The sequence below is a fragment of the Poecilia latipinna genome, unplaced genomic scaffold (assembly GCF_001443285.1).
Source record: "Poecilia latipinna isolate Pla-1442-1.1 unplaced genomic scaffold, P_latipinna-1.0 Scaffold3234, whole genome shotgun sequence".
NCBI lineage: Eukaryota > Metazoa > Chordata > Actinopteri > Cyprinodontiformes > Poeciliidae > Poecilia > Poecilia latipinna.
This window is the reverse complement of record NW_015115850.1, coordinates 23,159-42,373: the sequence shown is the minus strand read 5'-3', so window position 1 is coordinate 42,373 and position 19,215 is coordinate 23,159. Positions and strand designations below refer to the sequence as shown.

At 40.6% G+C, this 19,215-nt stretch overlaps 1 protein-coding gene across 1 annotated transcript; it reads left to right on the top strand.

Annotated features, from left to right (window-relative positions):
* Positions 1–9,053: 9,053 nt before the first annotated feature.
* dnd1 (DND microRNA-mediated repression inhibitor 1) lies at positions 9,054–17,808 on the top strand. The gene is made up of 5 exons (XM_015023214.1): positions 9,054–9,280; positions 11,386–11,491; positions 15,222–15,547; positions 15,734–15,866; positions 17,018–17,808. Exons 1-5 carry the CDS (start codon positions 9,260–9,262, stop codon positions 17,572–17,574), a joined length of 1,143 nt encoding a protein of 380 aa, XP_014878700.1. The 5' UTR covers positions 9,054–9,259; the 3' UTR covers positions 17,575–17,808.
* The last annotated feature ends 1,407 nt before the right edge of the window (positions 17,809–19,215 follow it).

Genomic DNA, 19,215 nt, shown 5'->3' with positions numbered 1-19,215 from the left:
GGGTCGTATAATTTTCTGGGATCTGCTCTGAGAGCAGATCTTTACTTATTTCCTCAATGTATCCTTAAACTATCCATCGTTGTATCTCCTTCTCAGAAGATTAAACAATGAGAGAGTGTTCTTTACAACTGGTCACCTAAACAACTCGGGTGATGAGAGTAAGTCTGACTATGAGCAACAGGATACATTCTGATCAGCTTTTGTTTTGTTTTTGTCCAAATGATGATTTGTTTTCTCTGAAAATATTCTGTGCTTCCTTATCCTCCTCATAGTTAGACTCCATGTTTTACCAAAGTCCCCCTCCTGTTGACCGTCCTCCTTTATGGCATTCGGCTTTGGCATTCTCTGTTCATTTGTTGACCTGAAAATGTGAGATAACAGATGCAGACGAGATCTTTAGACCCAACATCCCGTATCCTGGAGATTGAGAAGATGGCATATCCAGGGGTCATGGGGCAAGAGGCATGGTCCATCCTGGACAGGTCAACAGTCCAACACAGGACAACAGAGGGGGACGCAGGACCAAACCACACAAGCACACAAGTACCCGAGGCCAATATAGAGGGAGACTAATGAAAAATAAACAAAGAACTGAATTACTAGCAACTTTGAAGAGCATGGTTATGTTATTCCTCCAAGTTCCTTCACTTCATTGGTGAATTATCACATCCCAGATACTTTTGGCCCGGTCTTCTCTTTTTGACTTGTTCAGAGTGTCATGATTCTGATCACCTTTCCATACTCTTTCAACCATGTTTCTGATTTGCGATTATCTTGTTCCATTCTCTCTATTTTATTCCCCGTGACTAGAGGGAGAATGCATGCTGGTATCCATCACTGGCGATGCTGCACAGCTGAATGCCTCATAGGCAGTAAAGCGTAAGAAGACAGCACCTATCTCCTCCAGCTTTGCTGCTTTGCAGAGAAGAATGGCTTTGCAGGGAATGGTCATCATTCCTCCAACACTGTGGTGATCATGCAAACAGAGGACAGAGGCTGGCAGCCTGGTGTTGTCCTGCAGCGCTGCAGCCAAGCCTGCAAATTATGACAAACAGCTCTGTTTCATGGCTCCTTCTCTCTGCAGATGTCACAGAAGTAACACTCCTTCATTCCTTATACTGCTGCCATAACTGTTTGTTTGACTGTTCAGAGGATTATTGTCAACACAAGCTTCTGCTTGAGAAGCAACCAGTTCAACTTTTAATACAGAGCCAGATTACAATGAATGAATTCCCAAACAGGTCCAATTCATATCCAGTTAGATAGAATTCGAATTTGTTTCAAATCATTTCATTCTAGTACAGTACCACCCTACTAGGCAGACACGAGTGACTGTAATGCTGTGCAGCACTATTAGATCAGGGGATCGTGTAATATACAACCTGGTATCATCTAAGGAGACCCCTGTCATAGCATTCAGTTTTTGATTCTGCAGCTACCATCATTCTGATCAAGCACGTGGTAACAGTAGACAGAAACAACAGAAAACCTCCAGCAGTACCAGGCCTGGATTGCGTTTGTGGGAACTGAGCAGTTTTTATTTCAGGTGAGCTTGAGAATTAAGTGTGTTTAACTTAAATAACTTAGATTAAATTTAAGTAATAATATACTGTTTTTATCCTGAGAGCAAAAAATATAAATATTTACACCAGTAAATGGCCCAGCCCTGAGTGAGAGCTGATCTGATCTGAATGATCACTCCTCCCACAGAGGCGAGTGTAGAATGAAGTAAAAGCAGTGATTTCTGCATGACCTTCTTCACTTTAGGGTAAGGATTTTGTTTTGAAGAGAAAATCCTCTTTGGTGGCACATGAGCAGAGCACAGCCAATGTATGGAGGCCTTAGTCCTGAACTTAGCTGTCACAGGGTCGAGTCCTGGCCTGGTGACCTGTGCAGCATGTCTTTCCTCTCATTCCCTACTTTCCTGTCTGACCTCTCTCACATAAAGACCACTAGAGCCAATAAAATCTTCACCAAACAGCGGAAATGAAGAGTTTTATGTAATAATCAAGCTTTACATCATGCTATAAAGTTATTCCCTCATTTAAAACATACGTGGAGTGTTGCTTTGATTCTCTCATGCATGTTTGAGGAATCCTTGAATCTCCCATGGCAACCAAATGGGGATGCCTAAACGTTGTCTCTCACAAAGCTCAACATACCAAAGCTCCTCCTCAGAGCTGCAGTCTCCATCCAGCTGAGCACCTCTTCCCCGGGCCTCCCCCACTCAGCTCCTCAGACTAGTCAGCAGCAATTAGCAAACACCAGGGGCCTCATGCATAAAAGACTGCGCAGTTTTCACACTAAAACTTGGCGTACGGAAAAATTTAGAAAAGTGTGGCGCACAAAAAAAATCGGATGCATAAAGCCATGCGCACGCACGTGACCGCGCACCTTTCCTTTATAAATCCTAATTTGCGGGAAATAGAGCACAGCTGCTGGTCCGCCTGTCGTCACCCACATATATAAATTAATATAAATAACTGGAAGTTTGCCACCACGTGAAGCAATAACCATGGCAACGTCCTTGTTTGAAGCAGTTTAAGTATTTATAATAATAATCATCATATATTTTATTGAAAAGGTGCTTTAAGGGCACATAATGTCACCTCACAAAATAAAAATACATTTTAAAGAAAAAAAATCCTAACTAAAAAAATACAAAATAAAGAGATCGTGCAAATGCCTGTCTGAACAGTAGCGCAATTCAGCCGAGATTTAAAGACAGACAGAGAGTCAGAGGGTCATTTGAGTGGGAATGTGGACGTTTATTCTAAATAGTAGAATCATGTGCATGAGTTGTACATTTATAGAATAAAGATGCTTTATGTCCATAAGGCTCATTCACAAAGCGGGCGGCTGGACTGAAGGATGACTGCAGCTGGACCGGTACCGGTACCACACGGCTCCTTCTTTAGGTTTTGCTCAGACTGATCATCCTGGAGTTCTGAGCAAAACCTAAAGAAGGAGTCGTGCGGTAACACTCATAAACCATCATCATCATTTCCCAGCAGATCAATATGATCAATCGCTCCCTCTGAATCCTTCCATTGATGATGTTCTCCATCAGAGCCAAAGCGCTCCACAATTGCGCGGCTCACCTTTGTGCAGCTACTTTTATACATGTGATTGCATACACACCTTGATCACCTTAAAAATAATCAAAAGGTTTGATTATTTTTAAGGTGATCAAGGTGATCAATAATCAAACCTTTTGATTATTTTTAATCAGCAGATTTGGGTTAATCTGCTGATCTAACCCTGTTTTCTTCTTTCAGTGAGAATGAAATTACCCCATAGATGCATTTCATGCGCTTCGGCTCACGGACCAATGTGCTACCTCTTTATGAGACAAAAACTGAGGAAAAGTACTATTTACATCCGAGCGAGGTTTTCACATACTTTTATTTTTAATTTCTTTATTTTGTGTTCGTGTTAGCTTATTAGCCCTGCGACAGACTGGAGACATGTCTAGGGGGTCCCCGCCTCTTGCCCGGAATTGTTAGCTGGAGAATGTCCAAAGAAAAAGTTTGCGTGGCTGCCACACATTTTATATTTACGCAAATTTTGACGCAAAGTTTATTTTACACATGTGCGTAAAACATGGCGTCGCACATTTTTTGTGCGCACGCATGCTTTATGCATGAGGCCCCTGATGTTTACAGGAATAACTCCAGCTCCAACTAATGCTGCTCATTTCCTCCACGTCCACATCTGTCTGTAAAACCCTGGAATTTCCCTGAACTTCACATGTTAACTGCTCTGAGAAGGCGGCAGGTGATGTTTGTCTGCCTGTGTGTTCGCCCATCACTGCTGCCATCCCATCGTGTCAGCTGAGTATTCCTACAGCTCCTCCTGCGTCCGTTCAGCAGACATGCAGCTCCTAATGAAATCTGAGAGAGAGGAAATAGCAAGCTGGGAGCTCTTTGAAATCTTTTTATAGTTGCCGCTGCTTTGTATACTTCAGTTAGCTTTAGTTCAAATCCACAGTCAGCTGCTTAAAGGAGTTTCTGTTTTCAAGTCTTATCAAATGTTCGCGAATTCTCAGTCTGGAATAATCATGAGTTCCCGTTTCCTAATGAATATTCTCAACCTGCTCCAGAGATGATGAAGAGCTGAAAGTACATTTATAGAGCTGCCAAACTTTTTCATGTGCCACTGATTAGTTTGTGTTTCCTTGTTTATCACTGCTTAGTGGTGTAATAAGTCCTCAGATCTTTGACTCCCATTAATATGCAGCCATCTAAGCCTCCATTAACAATGTTATTATACCAACTCTGTCTTTCCAGTCATTTTAAAAAGGTTTTTGCTACTTTATGAAAATCTTTCACTGTTTTACAGCAGCAAAAATAGTTTTAGAATTTAAAATGTCTCTTATTATATTGATGTATAGTTTGATTAAAACACAATTAATTGCTATTAATTAATTACAGACCCTGTAATTAACTCAATTAAACATTTTAATTTGTATTGAGTCCCACTACTAAAAATTAGAGATGTAAACATAGAAAAACTGCATTAGTCTCCTTTATTTTATTCAAATTATTTGTGGCATCAGTGAGTGTGGAACCCCACTTTGTGAAAGACAGTTCTGACCTAACACTGGGTTTTCTATCCCATACAGAATAAATGTAGTGAAATTAAAAACTGGATCATCAAGGGTCAAAGGTGTTGCACTGGATGCTAGCAGCAACATGAGTAGCCATGTGTCAGGGACCAGGCCGAACAAACCGCAGAACACAGGTAGTTGAATCCAAAAAAGGTGGGTTTTATTTACCCAAAAATATGAACAAAAGTTAACATAACAATTAAAGAGGCATGCCAATAAAAGAGGTCAACATAAATTACTAGACGAAGACATAATTGACAAAACAATAAACTGACCTAACTGAAATGACACAGAAGGGGATTTAAATACAGGTTTAGCTAAACCATATGGACACAATAGGGGAAAACAAAATGGCTGCCACCTAACAATTAACACAAACAATAAAATAAACCCAAAAACATCCCCCCCCCAGCATGACACAGGTGGTTCAGTCCAATGAGGCCATCAGCTGTACTTTAGGAACCTCAGCCCTTTGCCACGCCTTTTATCCACCAGGAAAGGGAGCCAAACACCCAGGTAACTCAAACAAAGAAAACAATATTAATACAACATAATTAAATTTCGACCTTGCAGTGTTAATACGTGTGCACTCCATATAAACATTGAAAGGTGGAAAAAAAATATACTTAAACTTACAAAACAAACTAAAGTGAAAAGTAACTATTAATGAAATGTGGATCTCACCCTGTGTGGCTTGCCATCACATCATGTTTGAATGTTTGCTCTTTGGAAAGCACCTTGTTGGTGCTGATAAAAATCTCTTCTGTTTGTGATGTCCGTGTTTTTTTCTCTGGTATCAATTCAACTATAAAAATCAAATCAAAGTGTCTTTGTGAAACATTTTTTTTAGAAATGTTGGTTCTATGATAAGGTTTATGTTTATTTCTCTCTGGGATTAACAAAATACTTTGGAAATGAATTGAACTAATTCAATGCAATTCCTGAACTGAACTGAAGTGATTAAATGAAATTAAATTATCCATCCATCCATTTTCTTTTGTTTATTCAGGGTAAGGTTGCAGGTGAAGCAGCCTAAGGAGGTCCAGGCTTCCCTCTCCCCAGTCACTTGGGCCAGTTCATCCAAGGGCTGAGAGACATATTCCTGCCAGTGTGACCTGGGTTTTCCTCTGGGTCTCCTCCCAGTGGGATGTGTCCAGAACACGTCACCAGGGAGGAGTCTAGTAGCCGTACTAACCAGATGCCACAGCCACCCAGCTGGCTCCTCTTTACAAGGAGAAGCAACAACTCTACTCTTAGTCCCTCCTGGATGACCGAGCTTGTCTCTTGTCTCAAAGAAAGAGCCCAACAGCCTGCAGAGGAAACTCATTAGTATCCATGATCTTGTTCTTCCAGTCACAACCCAGAGCTGTGGTTCCTGTATGACCCTGTACCAGTCATACAGGGACCCAGCAGCTCGTAGGAACTTCCAGGACCCTGCTGAAGGTTTAGAGCTGGTCCACTTTTCCACAACCAGAACCAGAACCACACTGCTCTTCCTGAATCTGAAGTTCGTCTGAATGATGGACCCTCCCCCCCAGATCCCTATGAATTAAATTAAATTAAATTAAATTAAATTAAATTAAATTAAATTAAATACTGCCTTACTAAATGTTTGGGTAGTGACATAAAACTTGTGTTCCACACAGTTTGCAGTTTCTGTGCAGACATGTTGTTTTTGTGCAGTGATTGGATGCAGATTTATTCAGAACAATAAAAACTCTCACCTAACGAAGTATTTTCATATCAAATCACATTTCTACTCTTATTTATTTTTTTCTGCCACAAAACAATCAACTACCTTCATTTCAGTCCAGTTGCATCATCAGAGTCAATGAAGCTGTGAAAGTCAGTCTGAAATGACTGTCAGTCTAATCAGCAGACTGATTTCTCCAAATGAGGGACAGACATGCATTCATTTCTTGGCTTGTTGTGTTGTCAGAAAAGCACACAGCCATCATCAGTTTGCATCGAAATGGCCTCTCATGTGAGGAACCTGCTGCTTAGAATACAGCAGCTGAAAGAACAGTTTTCCTTTCAAACAGGACTACCTCTTTCTGTGGAGTGCACTTACACAGTTGTTTTTCCACCAGTGCTCAGCCTGGCAGCTGGAAGGTGCAACTCCGTCTGCACACACTGGGAAAAACTGTTTTTGACAAAGAATGTAGCATAGAAGTTACTTTTGTCCAGGGAAAACATAATGGACACAGATTGAGTTTCTGCTGGACGTAGGAGCCAGATCTTAACCCACTGAGAACCTGAGCATGACTTAACTCTGTAAATATTGACTTTACACAAGATTGCGATGTATTTGCCCATAAATGGCTTTGGAACTTATGAAATAATTGTGTTTGTTCTTCTGTATGTCTAACAAACATGTCTCGCCTTTTTTTCTACTTGCTTCTTCCTTGTAGACTTGTCAGGATCACGGCACCCACAGAGCCTTTCAGTAAAGTACAATACTATTGAAAAGCCAATTTTTTTTTATAAACTTTATCACCAAGGGAAACACATTTTATAAATTCATTTCACACAGATTAATGTTTGAAAGTCCTTTTCTTCTGTTTAATTATGATTTTATGCTTACAATGAATGAAAACAGAAAAAAACAGAAATGTGAGCTTAATGAAAAGTATGTTTATAACTTGCTTAAATGTTATTTTCAAAATGTACTTTTAATCTGACAATCAAGTCTCTCAGGGACATGTATGCTAATTTATTGAATACGACTGTTTATCAGTTAGCAGGAGGTCAGGAGGTCAGACAGGTCGCTGGTCCGTCACAGGAGGAAACAGGAGAACCAACAGAGAACAAAGAAAAGGACAACATGCAGACTCAAAACCACAAGACCCGTTTCAATTCTTACTTTTATTTTATAAATGTGGGTCTTGGATACAATTGAAGGATTATTGCTTATACTTGTAAACATAATAAAGTTCTCAAGTCAAAGCACCCAGTACAGTAGATGGTTGCTGCAGAACCAACAGAGTGAGCTTGAGTTTCTCTGGACCAGAGGGCATCATGTTACTGTCAGTACTGAGGCTTCACCATGTAACTGAAGGACTTCTGGTCCGCCTCCCACCCAGGTAAAGAACGGTGATCACATGACTCATCAAAGAGAAGAAAAACACTAACCCTTACACCTGCAACCTCAGCCTGTCATATTTTGTTGCTTTTTTGTTTGAGAGAGGTGAAAGATTTAGAAAACTGCAAACTGCTGCAGCTGAACTGATATTACGTCAGACACCGGGCTTTGGAGTGTGACTTCATCACATTCTGCAGGATAAAGAGGAAACAACAACTTTAATCCACATTATGTTATGTGTGGAATTATTATGGCAAAAAAAAAAAATCATCAGATCATTAGTTAGAGAGGACACTCAGTCAGCTGTTTTTCTTTATAGCAAAAAAAATAAATAACAGGCAACAATTTACACATATGATACAAACATCTGTCTTTGTAAAATATGCCTTAAAATGTTGCTGTAATTTATGGCTCATATTTTATCAGATCAAATAGAGGATAAAATATGGAATGAGCCTGGAATCCAAAACAAAGATCTGCACATTTATGCAAATGAATGTTCAGTAATGAGCCATTACCTGACCGAGTGACAGAAAGCGTGGCTCTGACAGAGCTGGCAGCACAAACACTACAAAAGACTTTGTTTTTTTTCTTCAAGAAACTAAATAAACACCGTGTATAAATCTTTCCTCTATTTGACCTGAAAAGATGACAGATCATATCACTAATTTCTTTTTATAATTTTCTTTTTTTTACAAACAAAGTCTTCAAACATTAAAAATGATTTGTTGACTGAAAATCTTGTTACTTTTTTTAATACCAATAAGTCTGAAGCATTTGATTTGCATCTGTATCAGAGTTTTTCAAAGAGACATGTATTATCCCACCCCCACCCCTCATCATTTTCTGGAGCAATGACAGTGTGAGAAATTCCTGGATGACAAGAGCAAATTGTAAACCTGCTTTTATTAAGCGTCAGGTTTTAATTTAGAAAATTAGACGTTTTTCTTATATGGCTCAACACCGACATCTTGTGGTTTTGTTTAGCCATTACACTAAGACGTCATCCTCAGAGTTTTAAGAAATACACTGGATACATGATGGGTGACATCAGCAAAAAACATCTGGAGGTGAGTTTGCGGTGCAAACCGTGAACAGGAGTTTTTGTTCTTCACCATAAACTCATCATAACAGAATCAGAAGGTTCCATTTGTGTCAAAAATAAGTCGAAGTCATATGTGTAGATGTTGTTGGTCTATGTCATTGCTATGTGACTTTGGGTGATGTCTATGGTCTTAGTGCTTTATGGATATGTCGATGTTGCATGTAGCCGTTGTATATGTAGGTGATGCATATGTTAAATGTTGCGTATAACCCTGATTGGTAATGTATGCACCAATCAGGGCATACATTACATATGCCCTGCTTGCTGCATATGTAATGTATGCTTTAACTCTTTAACGTCCTGTGGGTTTACTGGAAGCTGCCACGGAGCCCGCGCGCCGTATTGGCGGTGGAGGCCCCGCCATATCGTGACCCACCAATCAGCAGAAGGTCTGCAGGTGAGCAACGGGAAGACACGTGGTGTGGTTCTCCACAAGAAGAGTAACACAAACACGGTGGGAAAGATGGAAAACAAGTGCAGTCAGGTGAGTTTGGCGCTCTGCAGGCCGCAGATTCAGTTCGGTCTGTAGCCACTTGGAATGTCCGCAAGCATGTAACAGGGAACATTAAAAGTTCGGGCTGCGGTGGCGCCTGTCAGGGTTGTTACATTGTTTTAAGTTGGGGCATTCCCAGTTCACTTGGTTTACTCACATTGATGCAGTGGACGCGTCTGTTTATTACCTTGTTCAAGTGTTTGTTGTTTTGCTGCGCCTCTAATCTAAACACGCCACAGCCCCGCAGTTACTGCATTGCTGCTCACTGACAACATGTTTGATGATTTATTTATTTAGACAGATCTGCTGTTGATTGTAGCGAATTTACAGAACTTCAGACTTTTATTACGCCAGAACCAGCCTCGATATTCTCCAGAGGGTACTGGTGTTTTCAGGTCTAGCTTAGCCGTAATACTATCGCTATCAAGTTTTGTTGTTGTTTTAGCTCGGTAAAATGTTTTGTCCGTGTCTTTTAAATTGATGTAACTGTAGATAATTTATATCCTTGTAAAATAAAAATAATTTCGATAGGACGTTTGATTAAACATACACCTGATTTTAATTACGGCCAGCTGCTGCTCTGTGGCGCCACCTCATGATCATTTTTCGGTACTGCCACATGTTTAAAGTTTTCGCTCCGTGTAAAGTTGCATCGGATTAAAGAAATATATTAATTCAGTAGCTCAAATCTAAAACGTGTTTATTATAGGTTTATTCACCTAGTGCGATATGTTTCTGTTGATGATGATGATATGAAATGTTAACATCAGCCCAGTTAGAAAGACCACCGTCATGTTTTGGGACTGTTGGATGAAGCTGAAGTACCCGGGAGAACATACTAACTCCATGACAAGAGACTTCAGGCTGAGATTCAAACCCAAAACCTTCTTGCTGCTAGTTGATAACTATGCTTTTGTGCAGCTGCTTAGCTAATGAAAATAAAAAAAAATCCAGTTTAGAATATTAAATTAGTCATTTTTAATATTGATCGGCATGCATACTGAAAGCATGTCCAGGTACTGGGCAAGACATAAACTAAATACTGGTTCAGGGCTCCCTTTGCATGACTTCCTCCATCAGTGCAGCATGACATGAAGGAGATCCGTATGTGGTTCCTCTGAGGAGCAGTGGAGGCCCTGGTTACTTTATCAACCATCAGTCCACAAGTTCTCTGTGGGTTTAATGTCAGACTGAATTGTTGGCCTCCAGGGTCATTGAAGCAGCCTTTGGTACAGGTACCTTTGGCTGTGTTGGTTGGTACCAAGATCTGCTAGAAAATCTAATGAGCATCTCCATAAAGCTGATCAGCAGAAGGAAGTATGAAGAGCTCTAAAGTGACTGTGTCAGGCTGTGGACCTGAGAAAACCCAGTGGACCAGAACCAGCAGGTAACATGGTTCCCCTCTACTGCCTGTGGAAACTTCACTCTGGACCCATAAACATAAATTATCTTCCTCTCTCAACTAGCAACTTTACTTGTATCTGAAAACAGGACCTCAGACCATTAAATAACATCCCAGGTCAGATGTTTCTGATGTCGTGTCTGGTCCAGTAATGGCCTATCAAAAGGAATGACAGCAGTAGAACATGTCCTGGATACGTCTGTGTGAGGTGGATCCTGAAGTTCTGACTCCAGTCTGTAGTCTGCAAGCTGTAAACTCCTGGTCGGGGTTTACTCCACGATCCTCTCAAGACTGCTGTTATTAAATGTTTCCTATGCACATTTGTATTCCATCTTTTTTCCTTCCACTAAAGGGGAATTTTCCAGTAACATTTTCCAGTAGGGCTGCATGATATGTGGAATGAACTAATTGTGATATTGTTGTTGAAAATATTGATTATAATTGAACGATTCTTTGATTATTTCTTCCTTTATTGTAACACAATTTCCTCACCACTCTGAGTTTTGTCGTCTCAACCTCTGGAAATATACATCAAGTGTAGAGATGAGCAGCAGTCAGAAGGCATCCGACTGGATGTCTCTTAGTTTTAGACAGTTTGTAGCAGACATAGCTCATTTACTCAGAGAGGTTACTGTTTCCTGTTGGTTGCTGAGGTGTTGTGAACAATGCGGCCCTGCTGTGTTTTGACTGTCAGGTGCAGAACATTGAGCGAGTGCAGGCTCTGGAAGCCTGGCTGGAAACGACCAACACCAGGCTGACCCAGGTTAATGGCCAGAGGAAGTACGGAGGACCGCCTGAGGGTGAGACGCACAGCCACACTGGGACACCATCATAAACGCGTTGGGCATACAATGCTGTGAAAAACTATTTGCCTCTTTGCAGACTTCTGCTGCTGTTTTTGTCTCTACTGAAAGTTTTACATCATCAAAATTGAATCAGACAGAGATGGGGTGATTAAACTGAAAGATAAATTTTTAAATGAGAATTTTATTCATTAAGGGAAAAAGTTATCCAAGCCAACCTGGCCGTACGTGAAAAAGCAAACAACCTAAACCATTGTTCCACCCTTAGCACCAACAACTGACATTAAGAGTGTTGATGAGTCTTTAACATCACTGAGAAATGTTAACCCTCTCTCCTTTACAAAAATGATCAAATTCAGCTATACTGGAGGGTTTGGAAGTATGAACAGTATGTTTTAGGTTACTCTACAATGTCTGAATTGGATTTAAGTCCAGACTTTAGCTAGACCCCCTCCAAAGCTGAATTTTGTTTTTTGTTTTTTCCCTTTTTGAGTCATTCAGAGGTGACCTTGCTGCCGTACTTTGGATCATTCTCCTGCTGCGTAATAAATGAGCTTCAGGCCATGCTCTGATGGCTGGACATTCAGGATGTTCTGGTACTGAGCAAAAGTCATGATTCATCAGTAATGACAAGTTGTCCAGGTCATGAGAAAGCAAAGCTGCTCCAAACCATCATACTACCACCGAGTTTGATTTTCAGTACGATTGTTTCTGAAATGCTGCTAGTTCCACACCACAGATGCACATCTTCCAAAACGATTTACTTTTGTCTTTTCACTCCTCAGATTATTTCCCTAAAGGTCTTTGGGATTATCAAGATGTTTTTGGTAAAATGTTTGTGATGGTTTTGGTCAGCTGTGGTTTTGGCCTTGGTTTATCCAGTCTCTCTTTCTCATTGTCAAGTCATGCACTCTGACCTTGCCTGAGGAAAGTGAGGCCTGCAGAGTGTTAGATGTTGTTTTGTGACCTACAGGTTGAAACATTGATGGAGTCATTTTGGTTGTCTGACCTCTGCTGGCTCTGTTGTCTGAGAGAATGTTGCATCATTCAGGTTTTCTGGAGGGCAGAAAGTGTTGACATCAGTGCAGTAAACACATGCCGGTAGATCCTGGACTTTTTCCTGACTCTGATACAGCAGAAAGAAGTTATTCAAACATGTCTAATGGAGGAAAGGAAAGCTATTTTGATAAAGCAGGTCAGATATGAGTCTTTCTCTTTCTCCACAAAAAGCTGAAATACTGAATGTCTTTGTTTAAATAAAACTAGGACATTATGCTGATGAAACAACTGACATGTTTCTGCTAAAATGGAGGAAACCATTGAGGGGCTTGGAACTGAACTGTAACTTGGATCATAGGATTCTTGATTGAATAGTTTGATGGATCCATGTGGGAAGGAACTTTTTTATTTGGTATATTGTTTTATGCTCTCTGTGGTCTTGTTGTGTATTGAGCTTGTAATATAAATATGTTGGAAATAAAAAAAAGGCTTCCGTATCCCTTTCCAGTCTGATATCAGTGACTTTGTTCTTCTGTTTTTAATTTCTTTTTTTTTTTTTTTACATGTTGCTTTTTGTGATCGTCACACAGGTTTATTTAAGTAGTTACATCTGCAAATGAGATGGTAATCAGGCCTCGGTTTGAGTTGTGAGAGTGAGCTCACTTTTCACAGGTTGGCTTTGACTGTTTTTTTCCCTTTATAACTGAAATCCTCATTTGAAACCTACTTATATTAACTCTGGTTATTTTTATCTTGACTATCTCAAGCATTTATATGCAACAATGTGAAAGCACTTTTTCACACCGCTCGGGTCCGTTCCCAGTATTTAGGTCTGCCGAGGTTTTACGTTTGTTTCCAAGATGTCGACATTTTCTTCATTCTCCTTCAGCTGCTGCGGTCTAACACTGCAGCAGACCGATGTTGGCCTCATGCATGGTCTGTCTTATAGAATGTTAAAGCTGACTTTTATCATTCTTGTCATTTTCTGTTCCTCAATAAAAAAAGTTGTTTATTGCTCAGTACTTATGGAGAGTCCTCTTGATGAGATAAATGGACCTGACTGGCCAGAGTTGGTCTGGCTGTGGAGAACAGACAAATGCATAACTGTCCCTCTGCTGTTTCTGCACCCTGCTGGTCAGCTGACTGAAGGAAAGGCCATGCACTTTTTATTTTCCCACAAGGAAGATAAATGTGTCTGTTTGGAAGTATATGCAGTTATATGGTGTGTAAACTGAAGGAGCTCCACATAAAGTCGGCTTACTAGACTTGTTGCTGTATGAAAGAATAAAAATGTCTAATATTCTGCATTGATAAAACTTGATTTCATATTAGATTTAGCAGATTTAGAAATACTAGATTTGGTGGGCCTATATTTCATAGCTGTAATATTTATTATGGATTTATATATTTTATGGATAGAATTTAACAACAGGATGAATAATTTTTTTCTTTTTAAATTGAAATAATTAAACCATGTTATACATTGTTTTGAAAATACCATAACACTGGTATTATTCAATATAATTTTACTGTGTCTAACACATAAATATGAGTAAAGTAGGAGTTAATAGGATTATCTATTCATTTCTTTTCATGGGGAGGCAGAGGTGATGTATTTAGTAGAAAAATTCAGCAGTGAAAGAAAGTATATTTTATTTGTTTGGCAGTAAACATCACAAATATTGATAAATGGTGTATAATGGAAATTTAAAAAAGGTCTTCTGCTTAGAATTTGTGATATTATACATAGTTCCCATGATTGGTGGTGATTATCTGCTGTGTTGTGGTGACCTCACAGAATTCATATAAAAAGTAGCAGAATGACCTGCAGTAGATACAGAATAACCACACTGTGACTCGGACTGCTATTCATTTAGCCTCTGGAAAGGTAAATAGAGCTGGTTAAACCAGAAGAGAGGCTGCACAACGTATTGCTGTTATGATGTCACCAGGAATCAATATTGTCACAGAGAACTGTTTGGAGTGCAAACATTTTGTCTAAAATGTTTCTAACAATGGGAAGTTACTGAGTTGGTAACGATACAGAGACTACTGTTAATTGCAAACAGCAGACGTGACCTGGTGGGCGGGTCAGTCAGTCAAACCTCTAGAAGTCCCCAAGGGAAAGGTAGAGAAGATCGGCTCCATATGCAAGTATGGAAAATCATATAGCAGGTCTTGATTCTCAATTAAATTTATTTTATTTTATTATTTTTTTTTTTTTTTTTGCAAAAATCTAACTTTTTTTTATTATTTTATTTTTTGCGTGATCGTGATTAATTAAATGCAACCACAATCAGATTTTGGTCTGAACGGTTTGCGAGCCCAAAGTCCATATGTGTGGAAGAAGAAGGTAGATGTCAGTGCTCTGTTTATGGAGGTAATAATGCTGTGGATGGATTTTAAAGTTATTCAGCCATGGAGCTGATACAAATTGATTTTTTTGGGGGGGGGTCAAAAGATCAAAATTGGGCTGTTTATTCTCTCATGAAAAAGTCTGATGTGGGTTGCATTTGCCTGATGTGTGAACGTAGCCCAAGTTGATAACTGGGATCACAAGCTCCACACTGAATATAACCTCCTCCTGTTAACACACCTCTAGCTGGTTCTTTCTGTGTGTGCAGTTCCCCCTGGAATGTAGCCAAGTGTTTCTAATCTTCATATTTATCCTGATGGGTAGCAGTACATCTGCCACTGAGCCTCATAGCCCTCCTTCTTCTTGGTTTAGGGTGGAACGGTCCCACCCCAGGCGAGCACTGTGAGGTCTTCATCAGCCACATCCCTCGGGACGCCTACGAGGACCTGCTCATCCCCCTGTTCAGCTCTGTGGGACCTCTCTGGGAGTTCCGCCTTATGATGAACTTCAGTGGCCAGAACCGGGGCTTTGCCTACGCCAAATATGGCACACAGACCCTCGCCACAGAGGCCGTCCTCAAGCTGAACGGCTACATGCTGGAGCCCAAGTGCTACCTCTGTGTCCGCCGCAGCACAGAGAAGAGACACCTCTGTATTGGAAATCTGCCAGCTGCCACTAAACAAGAAGACCTGAAGCAGGTTAGGTCGGTCTGCCTGTTGGGAGTGACGTATTGAATTTACTACACAACTTATTAAAACTGAACAACAAGATGCAGTGATCAGAAATGAATTTATTCAAATTATGTACCAACACACAAGGCCTTCTGGAAGGTAATGGTAGCAGACTGATTTGTGTGTGTGTGTGTGTGTGTGTGTGTTTTCAAGGTGCTGCGGCGGCTGGTGGAGGGGGTGGAGAGGGTTTCTCTGAAGACCGGTCCTGGCATAGAGGGGGTCTCTGCTGTCGTTGCCTTCTCCTCCCATCATACCGCGTCGATGGCCAAGAAGGATCTAGTGGCAGGTAATCTAGTGACCAGTCCAACTTCTGGTCTTTTAATAATTTAACACATTTTGTCATTCTACAGGAATTCATACCACTTATAACTTATTCAGTTATTATTTGTGTCTTGCTACAACTACGTTTAATTTGTTTCAGTTTGTTTTAGATGGATCAGCACAGCACTGTGCCAAATTGTGATGGAAAATGTTGCTTGATTTTTATTTTTATTTATTTATTAAAGCTCCAGTATGTAACTTTTATAAATAACCTGCTTTTTATATATTTGTTAAAACTGTCTCGATATCCTGACAGTTTGTTATAAGATGGATAATCTGTGAAAAGTCTGATCTCCCTGAGCTGTTATTCCTGCCTGAAGAAATGCAGTGATGGCAACCAAAAACAACCAGTCAGAGCCAGGAGGAGTAGCTGGACGCTACATGTAAAATTAAAAAAAAAAAAATTAAAAAATATATATATATATCTAATACAAGTTACATTACTAAAGTTTTAACAAATGTAAATCTGAAAAGTTTTCTGTCCATTTCTATTCATTTACCCAAGTAAAAACCAGACCCTGGTTTTGACTAGGCTTTGTACAGTCTGGACCCTCGGCTATTGAGAAACCATCAGATCCGGGATGCGTGGCTTCTGCTGACATTTTAAACAATTGTCTGATTTTTACCCGATCACTAACATTTGGTCATGTGAGGCGCTGTAAATTTCCTGTAAACAATGATCCCTCACTGTGAAGAGAGAAGTGTTGAGCTGAATGTCATCTTTGCCAGCAATAAATTGCTTCAAACATCCCTCTTGTTCCAAATTTAATAGTCGTATATTTGCAAGCATGTCCAACACTAACTGAACAGCGTCCTTCACTTCATCTGCTGCCTTTGCTAAAACTACAGACAGAGCACGATTCGAAACCAGGCAAAAGAATTAACCTCATCGTTCACAATTTCTTTTGGCTTTTCTAGCAGTTTTCCCCTCAAACAATGAATCATTTTCCTTCCACATCAGTCTTCTTTTCCTTTGTGTCATAAAAATCCCAATAATACACAATACGTTGTGGTTTTAAGATGGGTATAAATACTTTGTAAGGAGCTGTTTGTGGTTTTTCTGTGTGACAGAGAAGAGCTGTAGTAAAGTCAGATAAACATCTCTACTCTGTCTAGAATTCAAGAAGCGATTTTCATTGGAGATTTCCATCAAGTGGGAGCCAGGAGAGAACCCGAGCCCCAGCCAGACATGTTCTCCTCCAGCCCAAAAGATTCTGCTGCAGCCGTGCTTCGTGTCCTGCAGCCAGGCCGTCTCTCACCCTTCAGCCCCGCCGCAGCTCCAGCCTGCTGCTCCACCCGTCTCTCCAGGGTTCTGCAGGGCAGTGGGGGAACCAGTCTCTCCCCTGCAGCCACACGCGTGTTACCCCCTCCCAACCTCCCACCACCCCCAGCAACACATGGTCTGTGCGCCGTCCCCAGTGATGCTCCTCCATAAGGTTTGCGAGGCCAACGGGTTTGGCCAGCCGTTCTATGAGCTACACTACAGTTTGGCCAGACCAGATGGTTTCGTTAAATTTACCTACGAGGTTCTGATCCCCGGCATCAGCAGCACCTTCAGGGGGAAGGTCATGGTCCTGCCAGGACCCAGTGTCAGAGTCATGCTGGAGGAGGCTCAGCGGGCCATCGCCCAGCAGCTGCTGCAGAGGATGTTCCACAACCAGCAGGCGGCCTGAACACTCCACCGGCTTCCAGCTGCAACGTTCCTGTTTCACATCTATGTTTTACTGACAACAAAAAATATTTCATTCTGCGTCATTTCTTCTTTTCTGCATGTTTTTAATAGTGTTTGTTAACCTGTATGTCCAGTTTGAGTTTAAGAAGTTTGTTTGCATGGTTTTTTTTTTAGAATTCTTGTTTTATTCTTGCTGTGTTCTGAGTTGCTCATTTTAATAAAAATGAGATTTGCTAAAAAATAAAAAAGGGTGGTGTTTTAAAATGTGCAATGAAGAATTAGGTCCTAAGTTGTGTTTTTTACTTAGGAGTAGGGTTTCAAATTAATTTTCATTTCATGTCACATGAAGATTATGAAGGTTGTAGCAGAATATATTGATAAAACTTAAAATATTAAAGCTGTCTTTGTATTGAATGAGGCCTTCTAAAAATTAACATCCTTTCACATTTAAGTAGTTTGTACACAACTCATTTGATTTGACTTTGATTTGACTTGACTTGACTTTGATTTGTTCAAGGACACAATTGTTATCTTGAAGGTTAAAGCTCGTCTAGAGGGCCACAGAAACATTTGACCTGAAAGGCCAGGTCTGGCCTGCAGGCTTTGAGTTTGACGTTTTCCAGACCCTTCATGATGAAAGTTTCTTCCATTACACCCGGTGTAATGGCCTCTCCACAGCTGGAAGTTCTGTGGAGAGGCTTTGCAGCTTTTCGATGCATCACCTAAACCCCCTCATCAACATTTGTCCAGCTCCGAGAGTCCTGGTGAGGAGGCGTTCATTAGATCCTGGTGTGTTGGATGATGGATGTATTGAAAACCTGCAGGACTGGGCACTCCTGTTTCAGATGAAATGTAAAGCTGGGGTCAGAATGTCACAACGATCTTTATACAGTATCTAAGGTTATACTGAAGGAATGCTGACTAAAAAGTTGCTTAGTTGGAACAGTTTTGTGGTTTTTAAGACCAGTTGATCAGGAAAGTGGTCTTGGTGAGTAGGTTACTGGTTGCTTGAATATTTTGTAGGTAACTAGTATGTACATCCTATTTAGTTTGTGCTAGTTGTGTGCTAACAGCATGGTCCTTATGTGTGTATTGGTTCTATGAGTTTAACATGAGCTTCAAGACAGGTTGAGATTTGAAACTGAACAAAATTCAGATGAATCACAGAATAACTAGACAGGTAAAGACTCAACCAATGATCAGCGCTGGACTGACCCAACGAGGTCTAACTGAGCACTGGAACAAGTAGGGGCAACATGAGACCAAGAAGACCAACAAAGACCCAGTGATGAAGCTACAATCTGCTCATCATGTTCTAATTGACTGTTCTTAGACTCCAAACACTGAAGTCAGACCTCAAACTGAAGCATGGTGGTATGCAGTGGGCACATTTATCATATACCAGAGATCATGGTTAAAATCCATCAAAACAATGGAAGAGGTCATGTTGCTTTAAGCTGCAGAGGAAATGATGCTAAAACCCCCAAAACAAAGCGCAGACTGGAGTGACCCGCCTCCCTGGACTAACACAAACATGTAGGATGACATGAAACATATTTCTGAGGCAAAAGCTGGAAACCTTTGGTCCTCCAGTGGTTCTGGGCTGGAGAACCAAAAGCTGCTCAACTCCATGCAGTTTTCA